The sequence below is a fragment of the Lycorma delicatula genome, chromosome 6, assembly GCF_047948215.1.
Source record: "Lycorma delicatula isolate Av1 chromosome 6, ASM4794821v1, whole genome shotgun sequence".
In the NCBI taxonomy this organism is placed as follows: Eukaryota; Metazoa; Arthropoda; class Insecta; order Hemiptera; family Fulgoridae; genus Lycorma; species Lycorma delicatula.
The window spans coordinates 143733125-143757596 of record NC_134460.1 but is presented as its reverse complement, the minus strand read 5'-3'; the positions used below and the strand labels follow the sequence as shown (position 1 = coordinate 143757596).

The 24472-nt window shown below is 28.8% G+C and overlaps 1 protein-coding gene across 1 annotated transcript in view; it reads right to left on the bottom strand.

The window, feature by feature from the left end:
- The window catches only part of LOC142326317 (uncharacterized), a 117934-nt gene that overhangs the window by 5975 nt on the left and 87487 nt on the right, over positions 1–24472 (bottom strand). The window contains exons 15-18 of the mRNA XM_075368720.1: positions 20373–20523; positions 12017–12276; positions 9824–9967; positions 8664–8859 (exon numbers count right to left, since the gene is read on the bottom strand). Of these exons, the coding sequence (XP_075224835.1) occupies positions 8664–8859; positions 9824–9967; positions 12017–12276; positions 20373–20523 (751 nt within the window). The remainder of the gene's footprint in view (positions 1–8663; positions 8860–9823; positions 9968–12016; positions 12277–20372; positions 20524–24472) is intronic.

Sequence of the window (24472 nt, the reverse complement as noted above, 5' to 3'; positions counted from 1 at the left end):
TGCAGTTTCCAACATTGAAAACATTAGTATTTACATCGCTCCAGTATCAGGAGTTATGTTTATTAACAAAGCCATTTAGAAAGAAGATGAATTCATCAGAAAAATAAATATTTTTTTGTAAACACTGGATTGGTCTAATTGAATCATTTCTTCACAGAATTTAATCCTTCTGTCAGCATAATCCTCATTCAGTTCTTGATGTAATTGAATTTTATATGGAAAAACTTTATTCAGTTTTAATGTAATGAAAACAGATCCATATGAAATTCCAGTTTCACAGGATATTTTATAAACTGAGCTTTGGGGATTTGTTACTACATTTTCCAAGATTAGAACCAAAGTTGATTCATCTAAAACCTTTTACCCTGCACGTTTCTTATTCATGACAGATCCTGTTTCTTGTAATTTTTTTTACAAATATTACATTTTTATTTGGATGCAGTTCATTAAACACTTAAGCAGTTGTTCTAGCACATTTATTTTGTTTTCCATATGTAAAAATTAGTTCAGTCCTTTCTTCCAAATTGTAAGTCATTTTAGCAAGACAAATTTACTAAAGACAAACAATAAAAGGTCAAATGGTACATAACACAAACCAAATGCCAATTTTAACTGAAGAACACAACAATTTAAATAAAATATGATGATGAAATAAATACAATAAACACTTTTTGTCACTAATTGCATACAATATGAAAGAAAATAATTTTCAAAGATTTATCATAGAAACTAAGATTTCAGTAATTGGCAGAAAATTTTAACCTGTTATAACAAGGTAATAAATTTTTCAACATATTGCAAGCAAAAAAGTAGGTACCTTATTGTTGTTTTTCGTATATATAGAGTTATAATGCTGTGTTTACTAGTACGTTTTTTCAGTACTAGAGAAACCTAAAATCCATATTTTGAAGAAGAATGGACGATTTCAGACTTAATGCTTTGGGTCAGTAACTGTATCCCAACATAACTTAAAACAACCACATTTTTAAACATAACTACAATACTAATTAACCAACTTTTATTTTATTTTTACCAAACTACTTGTCATTCAAAGAGCCTTCCAATGACTTGACACAAGCTACATTCAATTTAAGAAAAAAAAAATGTCTACCCTTGAAAAGTTAGAAAACATTTAAGGGTGAAATTTTGTGGTTGTAATTTAAAAAATAATCTTTACAGTTTTAATCCACAGATTATGATTACTTTCAATGGTTTAAGAAGTAATATCACATAATTTTATAGTTATTTTTGTTGGAGCGAAATTTAAAAAAAAAGTACTATCCCAAATGGTTTTTCACACCTAGTGAGTGGATTTTAATTTTCTTTTCACCAAATTTATTCTTTTTTTGGGTTATCAATTAATGTGATTAAATGTTACTATTGCCATTTAATATTTCTGAGTTGGGGGAGGTGTAGCAGAGAGTGTTCCACCCCTTTGAAAATAATTTTAAAAAGGTTCCTCCCAGGGAATGGTATACATGCCTGCAAACAAACATACAACGGGACTGATAGCTGTTGAATAATAAATGTGGTAACTTTTCAAATGATTACCCGGTATTACTCTACTGATGAATTTTATTTTTAAATAATACTAAATTAAAAACAAAAACCTGAATTCTCTACACCTTAATTATTGTATATTTCCTCAAATAATTTTCATAATGCCTTTAAAATTATTATTTATTCTGCAATTATTTTCTTTATTTGGTATCTTCACGTATTTAATTTACTAGGGTCATTGAGATATAATCCAGAATTTGTTTACATAGCTTTATCGATATTAGATAAAATTACAGATAAATTCTCTTACGTTTTTAATCATTTCCTTCATCAAAAATAAATTTTATCCACCGGATAAGAAGCTTCGTGAGCCCCTCATCAAAAAAACATGATGGCTGTCCCAACAACCAATTGTGCACATAATGCTCAACTGTGGCAACATCTTTAAAGTTTTCCTTCCTAAAGCTTCTTTCAGCAAACCAAACACGTAGAAATCACACGGTGACAAGTCTGGACTGTATGGTGTGTGTTGAAGAGGTGTCCAATGAATTTTACTGAGTTTATTGCAAGTCTGCCCTGCTGTATGCGATCATGCATTGTCATGGGGAAGGATGTTGCAAATTGGTTGCTGGTGTCATTTGTTTCAATAAGCAGCCCCGACTTCATCCAACAACTGGCAGTAGTTTGCCACATTTACCATCCTTCATTCATGTAGGAAATCAATTAGCAGCACACCTTTTGAATCCTAAAAACAGTTCTCAGAACTTTTGCAGCTGACAAGCATTTCTTGGCCTTGATTAGTACCTCTTCCATACTTTTCCACTACTCCATACTTGTTCTCTTGCTTTTCAGGGTGTAGTGGTGGACCCATGTTTCATCGCAGGTCACAATATGGTCCAAAAATGCCTCTCCTTCTTCCTCAAAATGATTCAGAAGCCGCGGACAGATGTCTTTTTGGATATTTCTCAGTGCCTTATTGAGAAGACATGGAACCCATCTCGCCAACACTTTCCTGTATCCAAGAGTGTCTGACAATATTGTAAGCACACTCCCAACACTTATGCCGACCTCTGATACAATTTCAGCGATGGTCACTTTCCACAAGGTTAAGAACGGTATGAATATTGCCAACATTGACACTGATCCACAGACAACAATTGTGACTTTCTTTTTCTATTGCATCACAGCCACTTCAAAAAAAATTTGAAGAGAAGTTTTTGACACGGTAGCATTTCTACTCTGTGTAGCATTTCTTCCTGACACAATCGTGCCTGGAAGCAAGTCAAAATTTTAGAGGTTTTACACCTTCTTTGGCAAGAAATAGGATTGAATCTGTTGCATAACAGACAACGATAACTCTTGCTCAGACATTCTACTACTGACTTGGGAACATTACCTAAGGATTGGATGGCCAGTTGCTCCCCTCCACACATATTAACTAACTAACCGCAGTGTCCCATCACATTCTTTGCTCTTCCTCAGTCCATGCAGCAAAATTTCAGTTTATATTTGAATGACCCTTACAGTATTATTTTAAATATTATAAAATATAATAGTCTAATCATTCCTTTTTTTATTTTATGATTAAGTGACACTGCTATAATTTAAGTACATTTTGTGATGGTCTATGATCAATGTTTTACCACAGTTTCCCTTGATCTATTTAGGCCCATACTAGGACACTTCCATTTCGTCTGTGGCGTAGCAAATTATCCGTTTAGGAAACGATCTGTATAATGCAGGATTATTATGATCAGAATACAAAATGTATTACTTTATTTACAAGCATGGAAAAGTTATAATGGAACATTTTTCTATTTTATTTTCCATAATAATTTGTAAACATTTTATTTTATTTGATGTTAAATTTAATTACGATAAGTTCATTATTTTAGAATTTACTTAAAGTTTCATTTATTAAAATTTACTTTATTATCAGATTCTCTGTTGCATGTTTTTCTTGTTCAGATTTTTTTATGATATCAATTTAGTTTGTTTGTTTTTATATTTGTGATTATAATGTGAATTTTATATTATTACTCCATTATAAACATGTGTATTGTATAATTCATTCATAAAGTCATGCAACCCAAAACAGATACTAATCCTACACTTACAGGGTCAAAATGCTATGTCACGTGGCTCGTTATCCCTTCCTCTATCAGTTGCAGTTAAACCACTGGTTACAGGAAGATGGTGCTATATACTAATTTGATTAGCAAGTTTTTGCATGAATTTTTTTATGACTATGTAATATTTTTGATTTCATATAATGGTCTATGGCCTCCACAATTCTCAGATCTCTAATTATCAGATTTTTTTATTTGATAACCTAAGCACTTTGAATTAAAAGAAAATACTGAAGTACAGTAGGCTTAACAAAAGTTGCACTGAACATGAAGAAAAGAGTTGATGCCTGCATCAACATTCAAGGTGAACATTTTGAACATTTATTATGTTATCAAGTGAAAAAAAAGAGTAAAAATATAATTTGTTTTACACGTGGGTTCCATGACTTTAAGAACACTCTGAATAATTAGTAAATATATTTAGTATAATTTTATGTTGTCAGTGTCATGTATTAGCTTTACAATTATTCCTTTCATATTTTGAAGAGAAATTTCAAGGGTATAGTGGATAGCTCACAATTAACCCATCTTTCTGATCATGTACAGCTCCATTAAAAGAAAAATAAATTATTTAATGCTAGCATTTACCAAATTATTAACTTCTTCATTTTAGTTTTATTTAAAGTAACAATATTAATATTACTTTTTTTTTAACTAACAATATTTTTATTAAAACAATTAATAAATAAAATTAAAAAAATTGTATCATTTAAAAGAATATTAGTGCACATGTCTTTAATGTATGACACCATTGCATATTATTATGAAATTTAAATTTTATTTTAACAATTATTTGTATTTTTTATACAGCAAAAGTTCTATTATTTTATGGAACATTTTATATATTCTAAACACACTTGAGCACACACATATACAAACATTAATAAAGCAGTTTCAAAATGTTTTAAGCATTACCACCTTTTATTTGAAATAATAGTTGTGACAAGAAAATTATTATTTAAGAAATTAACAGTTTCATGACAACATAAGATGTCTTCATAGGTTTTTGTTTTCTTTACAATAAGAGTAACATTATGTGTAAAAAATATTACAATTCAAAATGACAATCACTGAGCAACAAATAAGTATCAATTTTTGCATTTAACATTAAATTGTATCAACAGAGACACAACATTGCTTGAAAAAGCTTACAGGGTAATGAAGTGTAGACGAAATATTATATTATAAGAATATAAATCAATTGATCATCTCTAGGACAGAAATTTCATTTGGAACAAAGGAAAAATAAGGTTTTATTAGTTACTTTTTGTTTTACAAGGATACATCTGTAATTCATTGCAGAAGGCCACTCTGAATAAGTTGATATCCTTCTACATCAGTGGAAAGCAAAAAGAAAACATTCTAAAAAGTAAAATATACTGAATTCTTTAACGTGACAATACACCAGCATGTAACTTTTTCTGGAGTGCCAACCATACACTTCTAACTTGATTCCAGCCAATTAATCTTTCTCAGGGACAAGTAAAGATGCAGAAAGCAGCAGAAGGAGCTTTCTAAGAATGGATTTCAGGCATGTTCCCAAAAAAATTATTCATTAAAGTGTGCAGCTACTGAAACTAAATGCTTTATATTAATAGGAAATAATAAATCAATAATAAAATAATAATAAATCGAAATCAAACCTCTTTGGCTAAACTCCAAATTTGTAAACTCGTGGGCTTGCCCACAACACAGGAAAGAAACATCCTAGAAAGTTCAAGTATGGAAAGTTCTTTTATTACTAACTATATCCCTTCTAGTAATAACCAGAGAAGTTCACCATTGGATTGGGGAGGTGGACAAATAAGAGAAACTTCTAAATCGGAGCGTCGGAATACACCCAAAAAACAAACAGTTAAAACAAAACAGTTCCACTACTTTGCGACATTAAACATTAATTCACTAATGAAAACAGGGAAACTCAAAAACCTCACAAACATACTAGAACACCAGAAAATAGTAATATTAGCATTACAAGAAATCAGAAATACCACACAAGAACACTACGAATCACAAGGGTTCAGAATCTACCAAGGAATTCCTGGCAAAAAAGTCATGAAAAATGTCCCGCAGTTTAGAACAGGTTTCATCGTCAAAAATACAATACTCGATTCAGTCATAGATTTTCAAGCGTACTCAGACCGAATCGCAACATTAACGATAAAATCAGCAAACAAATTCTACACACTAATCAACGCATATGCACCAACAAACATTAAAAACAGGACTAACCCTATGGAAGTGGAAAACTTCTGGAACCTATTGGACCAGATAACTACCAAAATAAACAAAAGGTATACCAAAATTCTATTAGGGGATTTCAATGCACAGTTGGGAAAGGAAAAGATACCAAGATATCATTGGTAAATGGCCTGTACAGAAAAGAACAAACGCAAATGGCCAAAGACTGGTGGATTACTGTAGAAATCACGACCTTTTATCTAAATTCACCAGACTACCCAGAAAAGCCAAAAGAATGAAAAACTGGAAAAGTCCCAACTGGAAACTAGGAGAGTTTCAACTCGACCATGTCTGTATGGAAAAAAATTCACACAAAGAGATCTACAATGTAAAAGTGATGAGAGGTTTGGAAGTAGACTCAGATCATTACTTAATCAAAATTAAAATCAAAATGACACCATGGAGAAAATCTGCAAGGGACAAAAGATTTAAAAAGCAATATGACCAGAATAAAATTACAGGAAATGTCACATACACCGAAAAAACAGACAAACTAGGGACTGAAAACAAACTAGAAGCCCTGGTGGAAAAACTAAAAGAAATAGCATCAGAAATTGCACCGCCAGATAAAAAAAGGAAACACCAGTGGTGGAACATTATCTATGATCAAGCACTGGCAAACAGACACAAGGCTTGGTTGATCTTCCAATCAAGAAAGACAGAAGAGACCCAACAAAAACTAAGAATGCAAAGAAGACTCGCACAAAAAATAATCCGAAATCAAAAGAGGGAATATCACAAGAAATTACTAGAACAGATTAAGGAAGACTTCCATAAAAATAATACAAGACAATATTACAAAAACTTTAAACTGAAGAACACTACATTTTATGCCCCAACACTAATGTTCTGAAATTCAGAAGGAAATCTGGCACACACTGATAAAGAAAATGCCAACATCATGAGAGAAAGCTTTAGAAAACTTCTGAATTGTGAAGAACCAAAAGAACTTCTGGAAATAAACACAAATACCCAGATTAAAACACCAAGAGAAAACATCCTTCCACCAACATTAGCAGAAGTAAAGATAGCTCTGAAGCAAATGAAAAACAACAAAGCAAGTGGAGAAAATTTCCTGACTGCAGAATTATGGAAGAACGCGTCAGAAAAAGTACACAGAAATCTCCACGAAGAAATGGTAAAAATATGGCACAAAGAGGAATTTCCGGAAGAATGGAAAACCAGAATAATCCACCCTTTACATAAAAAAGGTGATAAAACCAACCCTGACAACTATAGGAGAATTTCCTTACTAGATTGCACTTACAAAATTCTATCAAGAATAATTTACAACAGAATCAAAGAGCAACTGGAACAAGAACTAGGGGAATACCAAGGGGGATTTAGACCATGGCGAGGCTGCCCAGAACAAATTCTAAATTAAAAATTTATTATAAGGTATCATAAACTAAGGAATAAACAACTGGTAGTGACTTTTATTGATTTCAAGAAAGCATATGATTGTGTACATCGAGAATCCCTGCTAAAAATCCTGAGAAATTTAGGGCTTTACCCAAAACTAGTCAAAATCATCAGACTAACACTAACGGATACCAAATCCAAGGTTAAATTCAGGGGAGAAATATCTGATCCATTCGACATCAAAACAGGACTGAGACAAGGAGATGGACTGTCACCGCTTTTATTCAACTGTGCCCTTGAATTTATAATAAGGGATTGGAAAAAATTAAATAAAGACAACGTTAAAATTGGAAAAGGTATCTCAGTAAATTGCCTAGGCTTTGCGGACGATTTAGCCCTACTATCCCAAAATATAGAAGAGGCCAGATACCAACTGTCAACACTGGAAGAGATTGCAGGAAAAATCGGTCTAAAAATTTCATATGAAAAAACCAAAATTATGGTGAGAGACCCACTATGCATAAGCAAAGTAAAAATAAACAATAATGACATAGAACTAGTAGAAAACTTTAAATATTTGGGGGAAAACATCACGCACAACCTCCAAGAAAATCCAAACTGGAATGAAAGAATAAATAAACTCATCAAAGCCACAATAAAAACACAAAACATCTATAACAAAAAATGCATGTCCATTAACACAAAAATAAGACATTATAACTCAGTTATCCAACCAGAAATACTTTACGGATGCGAAACCATATTTGGACTGTACCAGACAAGGTTTACCGACAAACTGGAAAAGATTGAAAGACAGATTCTACGACGATGCATCGGGAAAAACATAAAAAAAGACGGGATTTAGAGAATTATTCCAAACAAAGAGATTTACAAATCTATCATCCCGATAACTAATAAATTTAGAAAGAAGAGAATTTCCTTTCTAGGACATATTTTCAGAATGGAAGAGACCAGACTTATCAGAAGGATAATCAAACTTTTCTGGAACAAGAAAAGCAGACCGAACTGGTTATACAAAGTACAGAAAGACATGGAGGAATTAGACAAAACCCGTGAAAACCTAAAAACGAAAAACCTAAAAGAAAGAACTTGCCAAAAAAAATGAACTAGTGATCCATTATGGTCTTAAAAGTAATAAAAAAAAAAAAAAAAAAAAATAGAAAATAATATTTTTTAATAAAGACATTTTTTGAAAATAATTATATTTTGCAACCCGTATGACAGTCACAAAAATCTTTTTAACTAAAAAAAAAGTTGCACAATAATTAATCAAAATGTCAGTCATAGGCAAGGGTTGAGGTTAGAGAATACAGCAAAAACAAATGAGTAAGAAATACAGAAAAACTAGTTTAACACAAACTACATGTCAAAGTGAATAAAATCTTGCTTAATAACTCAATAATAACTTACCTTGAAAACTTTAAAATAAGCACATATAATCAGTGAATGTCGTGCTCTGGTAACGGCAACATTCAATCTCTGTTCATCAGAAAGAAATCCAATACTTGATGACCGTACACAGGACATGATTATTACATCTTCTTCTCCTCCTTGATATCCATCGATTGTATTCACTCTAACTCTCTTAATCTTTGGATCATTACACCTGAACAATAAAATATGTTTTATTTTTATCAAAGGAAATGAAAATTACAAATTAACATACCTTTTATTAACAAAACCTTTATTTATGAATGATCTACAAACAGGTTATAATTGTATAAAAAATTTATTTAATTACTAATTGTGCTCACCCCCTCAACAACAAAAATTCTTTATCCAAACTTTAACAGAGTTTATGCCAACAAATTTTCTCCAAGTGATATCCCAATATTAATAATCAATTACACAACATATCTTTTTAAATTTATGGAAGTGAGATATCAAAACTGAGCTCTTGCAACACTTCTATAGTTAAAACTAATATGAGGTCTTGGAAGAAATAAACTTAGTTTCATCTTCTTTTTTACAAGAAGGTGATGGATGCATACTTCTGAAATGAATTGCTGGCTTCACCCTATCGTTTAAAATTGTACCATAATACTGCGCAGTGATAGTTTTTATTTTAAGAGAATGCTGAGGTAGTCAGGGAGCTATGAATCCCAGAAGAAGGTTACCGTAGTGTAGATAAGCTTGAATATCATATTTGCTCATTTTGACTAGGGTGAAATGAAGAATATTTTATAACAGATTGTAATAACTTGTGATGAAACTGTATAACAGTCTAAAATACCTGTCTCTTTCTATTACATACTGGTGAAGATGTTGTGGGATATTAAATAATCTTTCTCTGTGTTTGATCTGTAAAAGATAAAGAATCTATCTAGCACTATCCTTTGGTAAATCTGAGATGACATTTTTCTACTCTTCTGTAATTTTTCAAGTATTTCACAGGGTTTTGATATAATAATTTACCCAATTTTCTCAAATAAGTACTATTAGCATTACCTAGGACAACTAAGGAAACTGGATGTTACTCCCAAAATGTTTGCCTAAGGACATAGAAACTGAAAATTTAAACAGATTTTACATTCTTTTATACACATATGGTTTAATAAAAATTCACTTACCTTTCAGATAACTTATTGAATAACAATGTTCTCTGGTGCCTGTATGGTGTAATTATTCCCACTCGAAGATTATCACATTTACGATTATTTAGTATCGCCAACGTTATTTCTATAACTAAATTAGCTTCTCTTGTATTGCACTCTCTGATAAAAAAATTACAGCACATTAATAACATAATAAAATATTCTACACAAGATAATTAAAAAATTCCCTACATTCATCATGATTTGTTATCAAAAATGCATGAATGAAATTAGAATCCATGAATACAGAAATAAAAACAGTGTAGGAAGAAAAGAGTTTTGTATCATAATTATTCAATTATTCACATTTTTAAATAATAATGAGCATGTCTTCATTTTAAGAAAGCCAAGAAAAACTATAGGAATTGTTTTAAATATTTACGACAGCAGATAATTATTCCTAGATTTTTCAAATGAATTCAGGATGGTAGAATGGAAAATACATGATGGGCTAAAATCAATTTCCCTGTCATGCATATTTAATTTTTGTAACAAGTAGGAAATTTTCATTTTGAAGCCTGTAGTAATAAGCTAATATAATTAATATTCAACATTTGTTAACTTTGATTTTTGTAGCTTGAAAAAATGGTGTTTAAGAATAAAAAATTAAAACAAAAAAGAATGATATCTAAGGCTCCACTTTCTAAGGACTGTCAACATTGGGATAAGCTGAACTCACAATTTTGAAAGTACTGAAGAATAAGGTAGGTGTTTCACGGTCAGACATATCCAGAATGTTAACTGCTCTTTAGAAAATAAACTACTTGTTTTAGTACAGAGCTCTATAACATTAATTAGGCTAGAAGTTTATGAAGTCAAAGTGTTATCAGCAACCCACTGGGTTGGTCTAGTGGTGAACTCGTCATCACAAATCAGCTGATTTCAAAGTCAAGAGTTATAAGGTTCAAATCCTAGCAAAGGCAGTTACTTTTAAACGGATCTGAATACAAGATGGTGGATACCACACATCTCAGCAATGGTCAACCATAGACTGTACAAGACTACACATCATCTACATTCACACATATCATCCTCTGAAGTAATTCCTTATGGTGGTTCCAGAGGCTAAACAGAAAAAGAAAGTGTTATCAGCCAAGATTGTTTTATGCATTTTATGAATATAATTTTGACAGAAAGGTACAATTCTGTGAGGAATTTATTATTTGTTATAAAGCAGATTTGCATTTCTTAGCTGAATGGCATGATGTGATGAAGCTTGCGTCAAATTGTTAATTGATCTGATGAAAACCCTCACGTAATGACAGAAAAAACTTTTATGTATTGAAATTGTGTTTTCATGTGTGATATGGGATCAAAAAAGAAGTCTTGAGATTTTATTTTTTGACTAAAGGTATAACAAGAAATACATATCTTAAGATTTTATTCCTAAGCGATTAAACAATTTCGTGTTTGACATCGGCCATCCCTACGTCTGGCACCAAAATCTTCACTATAATGGGGCAGCTTCTTCACTATACTGTTCAAGTTTAAACTTGAGCCTAGTGCTGTCCAATATCTCGATTAAATATTATCTGTTCACTATCTGGGGATATCTTGATTAAACCTTTTCTGAATGGACAGGATACCAAGGTACAACCGAACAACAAATGTAATCATGTAATTTGGTGCCTTGCAATTTTCTGTTCTGGGAATTGTCAAAGTATTAATGATTTAGTTTTAGTATTTTCTTCAAATCCAAATAACTTGAACCGCCTGAACTGTCAATTAAAAACTCAGTTGGCTTCAAAACTAGTCAACTGGAACAAAACTTTATTAAATAAAATAATTCAATGGTTAAATGCTAAAATGAATACACAGTGACAGAAGAATAACACTGAACAATCTCTCTAATGAATATTAAATATACAACAAAAAAATCTATTAAATTTTTTTATCATTTACTGTTAATAATCAGAAAAACTGATTTTACCCTACACAGTTTAATTAAAACATACTATATAAGCAAGAAATAAAACTAAGATGCATTAAAATATGATTTAAATGAAAGTAAAATGCAAATAAAAATAGTTTAAACTTAATCAGATGTTCCATGATGTTCTACAGAAATGAATAAATTAAATTTAAAAAAATACACACACACACACATATATATATATATATATATATATAAAAAATATTATAATTAGAAATAAAATGTTTTTTACTTACTTGCTATTAGTATCTTCTGTAAAGTTATGATTAAGAACAAAATATGGTGCAAGTGAGTTACTTATTTTTGGTTCATAACATGTCTTCAGTAAACCGTTATAAAAGTATTTAGAAGGCCAACAAGCAATTGAAGAGTGCATTCTGTATTGAGTATCAAGTGTAATTACTGGAGATACTCTATTTGGTTTTTTACTACTTGATTCATAAAATGAGAATATACGATAAAATAATGAGTTGCCAAGACCTTTACGTTTTGAAAACTGAAAAAATAAAAAATAAATACATGTTAAAATAATGCAATAAGTTACTGACTGATTAACTGAATACATACAAGTCAGCATATACTACATATGTATGCATATGAATATATATGTGTATATATATATATATATACATACACAACAGCATAACGAAATTCAGCTTAAACCACCAAAGTACAGAATTAATAAGAGCTCTTACCTTATCTTATTACTTTTCTCTTTTCTCTCTTAGTGTTTTCGAGGGAATTACTCAACATCAGTTGATTAAAATTATAATCAAAAACCAATTACACATTAAAACATTCAAAAGATTCTATTATTAAACATGTTTGTGGCCAACGACTAAATGTTTTAATCCATAATTGGTCTTTAATTATAATTTTAATCAACTAATGATGAGGAATTCCCTTGAAAGCACTATTGATATGTAAAAAAAAGGAAAAAAATAAAGATAAGGCAAGAGCTCTTAATTCTGTACTCTGGTGGGTTACGCTGAATTTTGTTATGCTTTTGAATTAATTAGTAAGATATGGACAAAAAAGAATTTATTTTACTAAATATATATATAAATTAGAGCATAATATTTAGCTGACAAAAGTGTTATATATATATATATATTTAAAATAGACTTTCTTGAGGTACTCCATTTTAATTCAAAAAATGATCAGCACATTACTATTTTTGATTTTGGTTATATTTGGTATATGATAACTATTCCACCTTGTAGTGGCCAAAAAAATATTTTTTATATTTAAAAAAAACTTTTTAAAATTTTTGACCCTCGTGGAGAGGGTCAAAAAGGGCTTTTTGGAAAGAGTAAAGATGGAACTTCATCTTAGTGCACTCAAAACTCATTTTGTTACATAACCAAATCTTGTAATGTTTACTGAAATTATGTTTACAAATTTTATAATTTTGGGCCCAAAATAAATAATGAAGGGCTTAAGGTAACAGGCCTGTTTTGTACAATTTAACTCTTAGGTACTATTGCTACATATAAAAAAACCTGTACTGTTACTGAGTGTCCTTCATTAAAAAAAATGGCTGCCTAATCAGATTTTGAAAATGTCTCATTTTTGGGGACCAAAAGCCACATATGGGACAGGTGGCAAAAGTCTGAGATGCTTACAGCGTAAGTACTTTTTATATACTTTAAAACCATATAAAATTTATTTTGTTTCTCAAAGGGGTTGACGAGTAATGAAGCCATCAAAACTGGTAAAAACACTGTTCTTCTAACTGTAAACAACGTATCCCAAAATACTGATATTATATAATTTTTCCAGATTATAAAAATTACAACTAAACTCATTAGAATGAATAAAGGTAATTAGTAAACAGTCAATTAGTAAATGATAAATAGTTAGTAAACAGAATGATAAATAATAATTACAAAATGATAAACAATTCAAATACACTAACAAGTTGTTAAATTCACTTTTACCTTATTTTGCTCCTGCAAATGGGAGTTATGAATAAATCTTGCACTTTTTGATAACAAACTTAAATAACATAATTTAGTGCTCCTGCCATTTTTTTTTTATTGATTAGAACTGATGTCCTCATTTATCTTTGCTATAATGTGTCCTCTTCCAGAAGTAGATAGAAAAATCTCTGAAGAGATGAGAATCTTAAAAATATATTCCAGTTGAACCCATATTTTATTACCCTTCAATGATTTCTTGAATTAAGTATCAGGACCCTGCGAATGGAAAAAGTGTATTCAATATTCCTCTTCATTTTTATGTATTTTGATTTTAATGACTTCGCCTAACCACCACTTGCCATCATATTCACAGCAGACATAATCTTTACATTTTGGCTTTGGTAAACATATAAAGAAATCAGAAACACTAATGTACTTGTGTACCAACACTAACGTAAATGTTTCTGTTTCAGAGGTCGCCCGGACTTTCAGAATACATTTCTGACTTGGAACATAACTGTAAAAGGTTCTTATTTCTGGGACTGTTGTGATAATGTCATAATGAGAACTGAGGTATTCTTCAGTCTCTTGAACATCTTTATTAGAGCAGAAAATAAATGTTATATTTTTAATATTGTCTTTACAATAATTGTACATTTCAGAAGGTGTAACAATTTGACTGTTGACTGTCCTATGAAAGCTTGCTTTAATCACAATCCTTTTTACAGTTCCACCAATAGCATCACATGGTCCTTTTCCATGGTATGAGGCAAAAAAATGCCATTCAGCTGCAATTTCAAAATCTTCTTGATGGTAACACAAATTTATGATTTTTTTGTTCTTATACTGGGCTGAAGAGCCACCAGAAAAATAAAAAAAAACCTGTTTAAGTAGTGGTAACAGTGTTTTTACTTTATTTGTAACTTGCTTTTGGAAGCAGAATGATGTAGTAGTGACCTTCAAGTACTCACTAATCACTTAGTAGCTTTGGCTTTGTAATTTTCCTAACTTCATAATTTTTCCTTTTAGTGACAGCTAAATGGGTCAGAGCAACTTTTCCCATTATTATGAAAATATTTATTTAAATATTTGGTTTTATGAAAAGTACAGATATTTTTTGTTTCAGTACATCCACTTCTTAAAGATATCACTGTTATTTGCTGTTCAGTAAACTCTAAAATATTGTGCAATACTGAAGATCTATTCTAAGTCAATTTGTGACATACTGTTTCAGTGTGAAAGCCAATTGAACACTCCATAATCCGTTTTTATAAAATCCAAAGGTTCTTACAATAACAACAGTTAGTATAGACTTTAAAACTACCAACTGCATCTCACTTTGTCTTATCCCAGTTTCTCTACAGCTAAAATAAAAATTTCTCTAATTATTAAAATAAAAAATAAAAGATACTGCGTAAAAGAGAAGTTCACTGCTAATATAATTACTTTATAAACAAGTGTACATTACTTAACTTAAGTATTAACACTAGCAACAATACAACATAAAACATTGAAATCAAAACAGTAACTGAGCCTTCTACAATGTTTACAAAAATATTCATGTCCATGCATGTCTATTTACTTTTGTGTTTAAACATGAGTTTGTGTGTGTGTCATACTTTAAGTAACAAACTGTTTAGAATATTTTTAATATTTTTTTTAATACATAAAAAAATATTTTTTGGCCACTTCAAGGTGGGTAGTTACAATATACCAAACAAATATCATTAAAATCAAAAATAGTGATGCAATAAAATTTTTGAAAATTTGTTGAATTAAACTAGAATACCCCTCTCAGGAAATAGATAAAATTAGTTTAGAAAATAATAATAAATCAATTGAAGAATTAGACATCGATCATTTAAAATAAATAAAATAAATAAAAAATAAAATAAGATGTTAAATATGGAATGTGTTCCTAGTAATCACCTATTTCTAGGAATAATTATTATAGTTAAACCCTTGTCTTTGTAATAAATTCTATCAGTCTTTTTAAAACTCACTAAGTTAACATGTACATACATTTAACTTATAAAAATAATCATTAGCAGGTATACTAAATCATTTAAACTATTTAAAATATATTAAATAGAAACAATTAAAAGTTTTATTATAATTTTAAAATAAAAATAAAGATGTTTTTAAAAAAATGAATTGTTAAGAAAAAACCATAACTAGAGCAGTCAGTAGGACACTTCAGAATTAAATCAAAGAACATAATTTAATTTTGATGTTAATCGTTAGTGAAGTGAACTAAAATTTGGACATCTTAAAATTTGAGTTAAGGCAAATAACTTGGACTTCGGCACTGAATGTTGAATTGGACCTTCAACATGAAGAGAGTACAGGGACATCCCTCTACAATTGTATCAACCAGGACTAGTCTTCAGGAGTAGAGAAAATAATTCCTCATAGACATCCACCATCAACAACGGCAACGCAACAAAAAATTACCAGTGAAATTAAACATCATATGTCATGTGTGAAATAATAAAATTATTACTGTGTAGTAGAAGATTGATAATTAGCCATACAAGATTTAAAATTCATTATTTTGTCAATTTAAATCTGTATAATTTTTGTGTACGAAGAAATTAAAAATTTAATATTATTAATATGGCAACTCCCATGCTAAAGAAAGAGTATTTGACATGATAGCTGAGTTCACAGGTGATCCAACATTATTAAATATATTTATAACTTTATGTGATAAGCTAGTGGCAAAATTTTATGTAAATAACAATTCAGATCATTTTAAAGATGAATACTTGTTTTTGATAATATAGTCTAAGATAGAATCACCAGCGTTAGAATTAGTTATTAATTCAAATAATTATAAATGGGCCGATGTTAAGCAAAAGTTGAAAGAGATTGTTTTACTTTAAATTTAGAGATGGCAAAATTAAAACAAGAGTCAAATGAAACGCCATTCAATTTTTATGAAAAGATTCAAAAATTATTAAATTTTCAAATAGCCTATTTAAAAAACAGAGAACCTGTAATTGCAAATGTCTTATGAGAATATATTAAAAGATTACCATTAAGAGTAGTATTAAGAGAGTTGCAAGAAGTGTTATGTTCACTAATGCGTACTAAAAATCCAAATTCTCTTTTAATTTTGGTAGTAACAACAAAAATAGTGTCTGCAAAGAACACTTCATTGGAGCATTTCTTTACAATTTGGAACCCAAATAATTTTAGAAATAGTCAGAATCAAACATCACAATATCCTAATTTAAAGTAAAACTATATACCAAGAAATCCAAATTTCCTAAGATTACCTTATAGGAATCCCACACCTTTTGTTAGACCACAATTTAATTATGCACAACCAAATTATAATAAACAACTTCCCTACCAAAATCGAAGACCCCAATTCAAGCAGACACAAGAAATGCCAATGAGCATTACAACAAAAAATTCAGCAGAACCTCCAAATAAATATCCCAAATTGTATCAAATGTTGGGAAACAAAATTAAAAACAGACAGTACAATAAACTCTAGGAAATGAATAAAATTAGTTTAGAAGGTAATAATAAATCAATAGAAGAATTACACACCAGTCATTTTTTTAGGATAAATGAACATAGGAACCTTTTGCAATTAAGAATTTGTATTCAGAAGTAAATGAACTGCAAAATATTATAAACCCACGCACTAAGTTTAGGATATTAATCAATATTACTTGTTAAGAAAGTAATTGGATTTGAATACTATAAGCAATATTTAGGAGAAGAACCTTTCAAAGTAACCACAGCACATGGTACTTCAAAAGAAAAATTTTGTACACTAACTTCATTATTAGGTAATAAGAGTAGATATTATTTATTTGCTTTATATGAAGATTTTGACATGTTATTAGGATTAGATAATTTGAAAGAGATAAAAATGAAGTTAGATTTTGTAAATAATAAATTAACATATAAAAATGTAGAACTGCCGATATATTGCTTTAATACAAACAATGAAATGCAAACCGAAGGAACATCTGTTAGTAAAATTACAAGTTATATAGTGCAGGCACGCACAACTTGTAATATTAAATTTCATACAAGTAATATAAAAAACGGTGAAGAAATAATAGAATATAAAAATATAAATGGTCTTGAAATTCCACAATGTTTAGTTAAGGTCAAGAACAGTTAAGTCTACAGTAAAGTAATAAATCCTACATTAGTAAGTAAATAAAAAATTAATATGTAATAGACCAATTTTAGTAGAACTAATAAATAATTATAATTGTATACCTATGATGAATATTAATAATAATAAGAGGAATAATAAGAGTGGTAGTAATAATGATAAGAAGAAAAGGAATAGTAATAATTAAAAATATATATTATTATTATTATATAGTATATTATTAAAATTAAAATTAGTAATAAAAAAAATAATATTGATAGAAATAATAATAATAAAATGACAAACAGTACTAATAAGAATACTACTACTATTACTACTACTACTACTACTAATAATAATAATAATAATAATAATAATAATAATAACAAGAGAAATAATTGAAATAATGACAATGGTAATAATAAAATAAAAACAAAAATAAAAGTAAGATGAATAGTAATAATGGTAATAAGAATAAGAAAAATAGTAATTTTAATATGTTCAGTCAAATAAAAGAAGTAGATATATAAAAAATTAGAAGCACATGAATTAGAAAAAGAGAAGAAAAAAATATTAAAATACATACAGCAATAAGTTAGTTATTGATTTTAAAGGGCTTTTAAGATTATTAGGATACTACAGAAAAATTAATTTAAATAAGTTAATATATATAAACAGAATGATTCAGGAGGGAGGAAAGGGAAATAATAGGGAATTGATTCTAAAGTTTGAAGTAAGGGAAAAATTTGTACAAACAAATGTCCAAGAACAGTTTTTGTCAAGTTATAACTAGCAAAAAATTTCACCCAGATTTCAGTTGCCCTAGTGAAATGTCACTGAAATTTTTAAGGTGTTATATAAGAGATACACTTGATAACGTTTCTCATGTTTTTTGACCTAAAATTTGAAAAAAAAATTCCAGAACTGTATCTCTCATAGTTTCATATTTAACATAAAACAGATAGATTTGGCGATGAATTTGTAGAGAATTTAATTCTTAAAAAAATTATGTAATAAAAGTTTATGAAAAAAAAAATCAGTTTTATTATTAAAAATAAAACTTAACAGAAAAATGTTATGAATTTGAAAAATTAAAAAAATACTCACTTGGCTTATACTGTATTAATTTAATAAATTTTTGAAAATTCCACTACTGACATCGATGCACTTTTCAACTCGTTTCCTTAGATTTTCTGTAACCAACCTAATGTATCTTATAGAGATTATTTTGTTAAAAATTATTTTACCCAATTTCTTACCCTTCAGTATGAGAGCTCCCAAAATGATTTTATTTTTGTAATTTCAAATTTTCAATGCTCAAAACAAATTTTGTTTAAACAATAAGGTCACTAATATTTTTTGAAATTATTATTTTAATACTTTATTTTGGTGAGCATCTTAGCTTCAAAAATTAAAATTAAAAGATTTAAATACAATCAAACAAGTAAATCTATATTTAATAAAAGATTAATTTCTAAATCAATACCATAAAATGTATTACAATACAATTTTTTTTTTTATGTTAATGAAGAACTAACTAATGAAGAAAGAACATCTTTCAATTATTTTATCATAAATGCACTAGTGCTTAAAATGACTGAACTGAAAAATTAACTGCATAACTTGACCAGCATAGTAAGGAAAGTTGTGCATTTCATTACATTTTTTTTTATATTTTAAATTTTTATTACAATTGAATAAAATCTTAGTTGGATATTTATCAAAGGTTTTGATTCTAAAAAAAACTTTTTTTTAATTACTGGCCAAAATAGAAAGATTTGCTAATATATATTGCTCATATAACACAATGTCCAATGTCTGTTTCCTTTATAAATTAGTGCTGTTTTATTTTGGGGGTAATTCTTCAATTAAAAAAATCATAAAATTCTCTTTTAAAAAAAGATTTGAAATCTGATTATGAACAAGTAAGCTGAGAGGAAAATTAAATTCTCGACTAACAAAGCCTTTACATGATCCTGGGTGACCTCTGGTTCCATAATACATGAAATATACAACTAGACTAACTTCAAAACTATAAACCAAAATCATTGCAATACACAAAAATATTATAAAATATAATGTAGAGGAAAAGGACACATTTTGTTTGAAAATTGTGAAATTGAAGATCAGAAGTGATTATTTCTTTGTTCATTCAACATTTGCAGCAAATAAAAGCAAAGAATTTTCTTTATGTCTTATCTAACATTTTAAGTTTTATCAAATTTATTAAAAATCATACATATCTTAGTATATCATAAAAGGAATGATTAAAACTATCTATTGATAAATCAGGAGAAAAAAAAATAGAGCTAAGTAAGCTGAGGCTCCAAAAAAACAATGAATTTAAAAAAAAATAGACTAAAACCAACTGAAACGCCTATAAAATGAAATCTCTGCATTTAAAAAATTCACAATTTTTTTTTTTAAACTACTACAATATTTTTACAATTACCTTTAGGTATAAATAGTAAATGAACATCTTGCGTTAATATTATTACATTAACATAGATCAATAATAAATTTGCATGCAATAAACAAAACACTTACTTCACTAGTAACAGTAGCTGGAAGCTGTTTATGATCACCAACAAAAATAAATTTAGAAATTTTTAACTGTAATGGAATTAAAATCTCTGGCTCACAACATTGACCCGCTTCATCTACAATACAACATGTCAATTTTGGCTCATCTTCATCCCTGAAGAAAAAAATTTATTTTTTTAAATTCTATAATACAGACCACCTAGTAAAGAATATTGAGATAAGATATATCTTATCTGAATTTTAACATGAAAATACTTTCACGGGATCCTGCACCCTCAGTCATGATTGAAATTAAATTGCATATTAAAAATACTAAACTAAATTATGAACATAGTGTAATTTTTGTTAATGCACTGGCACTGTCTATGAAGTACTTTCACAATGAAATTGAGATAAGATACATAATACTATTCTGCACTAGGTGGTATTATAAAATTAAAAATATAATTTAACAATACTGAGGAATAACATGAATCTTAAAAACACTAATTTCAGTAAAATGCTTTGTTTGCGAGTTATGGCTAGTGAAAGATTTTGTCTGAATTTCAGCTACCCTGGTAAAATGAGGTCATACTGAAATTTTTAGGACATTAATTAAGAGGCAGAATTAGTGATTTCTTATGGTTTTTGACCTGAAAAATAGAATAAAATAGGTCCCAGAACCATATCTGCAGTAGTACTTTTTGAAAAATCTGGGATGAAGGTCAATAAATTGGTGTAAAAAACCCTGTTTTTCATGTTTGACGTATAGTAACTTTGTTAAATGGGCAACAAATGTAAAATTTTTAAGCAAAAGTTGTAGATAATTTAACTCAGAAAAAATTATATAGAATATATTGAATAAATTAAAAAAAAGTTAGAAAAATTCAAATTTTATTTAGAGACAGTACATTATGAAATTTGTCATAAAAGTACTTATTTAGTGTAAACAAAAACCAAATCCTTTTTTGGTGATGTGAAAAATTTGTAAAAACAAAATCTATTGTTAAAAATTAAAAAAACCTGGAAATTGCACAATTGGAAAATAAAAATTACTTACATAATAATTTTTTTATTAATAATAGAAATACAATAAATTATTTGAAAAATTATTTCAAAGTTGGCAATAAAATAACAACAGCTGATCAACAATGCGAAATACTTTACTAGCGTTTAAATCATTCTGTAAGGTACATTAAGTATTTTGGGTACTGTAAACTGTGCTGTCATTAGCGAAGGTTTTCTGTGAATTTTTGTTTGAACGGAATCAGTCTGCAATTGAAGTAATGTCATACTTATTTACAATAGAGGAATACGCTGATGTGATGTTCATTTTTTGCATTTGTAATGATAATGCTACAGATGGTGCAATAGAATGTGAAATACGTTTTCAGAGTCGCAGGATCCCAAATTAATAAGTACGACTTTCTGTATTGGTACCACCTACAAACGATCTATCCAACAAGATACTATTATTGATGAAATTATTATTGATGTTGTTCAGGCGTCAGTACATAACACCTTTCTAAGTAAATCTGAGTTTTGCATTTGATGGTTTGAAAGATACTTAAATAAAACAAGCTTTACCCTTATCATAAACAGCCAGTTCAACATCAACACCCAGGAGACTATCTGCTTCACTTGGTGGAATACAAATCGACAACTCTACAACTATGTTTTATTTAGTGACAAGGCAAATTTCATTCATGATAGCATCAACTTATGCTATCAATAATAGCATAAGTAAATCCTCAAAAAAAAAAAAAAAAATGGGCAGAAGCAAATCCTCATAAAACAGTTTAAGGCAATTTTTCAATACCTATTTAGTGTCAATGTATGGTACAGCCTGCTTCACAATCAAAATTTTAGTACACCCTCATTTCACCACGGTAGCTGAAATCCAAGCGAAATCTTTCACTAGCTGTAATTCATAAACGAAACATTTTAGGATATATGTTTATATAAACTTTTCCCATTATTTTCCTGACTAGAATAAGTTTTGAAAGTCCTAGGAGAACTTCTTGATATATCTTGTATATATATTTTATTTGCATATTTATATATTTAATTTAATAGAATTTAAATATATATTAATCATTTCTGGATACAAGATATATTCTGTTAAACACATCTGTATACATTTTTTAAGTTTTTTGAAATTAGTATGAAAACAGGAAAACAAAGTTAGTGGAAATTGTGATAAAACACAAACACAATAATAGGATTACATAGTGACATCCAAACTAATATTACATTGCTAATCTATGCAAAAGTTTGGTGGTAACAAGTAGGAGGCGATATTAGCAGAATTACTGAATAATTTAAATTATACGTATTTCTCAAATCTGAATCTCTTATTTAAATTTTACCCATTTAATAAGTATATTTTATTGTTGTTTTTTTTTCTATATAAGGGATTTAATTAAATCAGTTGCAATTGATTTCTATGCTTGACAATTTTTTATACTTCAAAATGATGGCCAGAGCAAATAGATCAACGGAATAGTTTATTTCAATGACTGAGACAGTAAATCAACACAACATGCAAATAATATTTTTATTATTTTTTATAAAAAAAAAAATTTAATGAAGCAGATATATCGGTGAAAGTACTTAACAAAGATAATAAATAAAAATAGTAACTCCCAAAAAAATAAATAACTTTTAATAAAATAACATTGGTCTACAAGAATTTTGTTACACATTTTTTGATGCTGAATCCAAATACAACCTCAAAATTTGTTCTAAGCACTTCATTCTTTTTTTTATTTGCCCCTCATAAAAAATTAAAATTGTTATTACAATTTATTTTTTCTATTACGACTAAATACTGGTAAAGATTTGTTAAGAGTAAACATTTATATTAATAACGAAATATTAATGAAGATATTTATAAATGACTTAGAACGGAATAATTTTGAGGAGTGATCAGTATGACTAATGCTGTATTATCATTGAATGACTTCAATACTAACTGTTTACTATGAATCATTCTTTCTAGGAAAAAGAAATTTATCACAGCAATATGATTTCATTGGTAGCCTTTATTAATGATATCATAATTGATATAGTCATTCAATCACTTTGTCTACCATGCAATAACCCAAACTAGAATCAATTTCCATTATGAGTTTAGTCTTTTGTTTTATTTCAACTTTTGCTGATACAGGCTCTTTAAAATTACAGATTCTTTAAAAATGCTTTGTTTTGTATAAATTAGGCTAATAATTTTTGCTAGGTATGTGATGTATAAAATTTTTAATTTCAATGAAGAAATATTACTCCTTCGGTTAAAAAAAAATCAATGTCTCTATTTTGTGTTTAACATCTACTGTAATTATTGTGTAACTTCACTAAGCAGCTGGCAAAGTGGGAAGCAGCAACATATGCGTTTTGCTGTTCTTATGATAAGCAGAGAGCCAAAGGACCAATCAACAGACAATTATTTATTTATATCACAAAAATCACAGGCATCACACGTAAATTCAAGAAATTTATTGCCTACACTAGTCTTCTTTCAGCCATAAGACAAATCCACACAGTGAAGAGTTAGTTACCTTTACCAGTCCACCCACAAACATGGAGTTTAGAAGAAAATACTGATGATAAAAAGATTAAGTGATTAAGAAGAAGAAGAGGATCCAGATTTCAAACATGAGAGCACTAAATGCAACAGAATTACTTGAGCAGAACTTAATGATCTGGATTTTGTTTTTAGTTTAGCTAACTGCAAACTTACTGGCTTGAAGGTTAAAAGGCTGGAACCTACTCAAAGTGACAATAAAGTATGTTTTATTATGTTAAACAACAAAAATTTCAGCAACTGTTCTCCTTACAAGATAATAAATGTAATATAGTGTACTGCAATGATTAAATTCTTTATTGAAATTACTAGGACAGCAATACAATTCTAAGGAATAGAGATTGTTCATAAAATAAGTATGAAAGTCGTCCTCCTTTACAATGGAAAAGAGAAACCATGCAGCACAAATGAAGGAGATATGATAATATGAAATTTTTACTGATGACGAAGATGATCATACATACAGCATGAAAAGTATTCTTTGCACATGTGTGAGCACCTAAAGATGACACATTTTGCAAATAAATTATATTGCATTTTG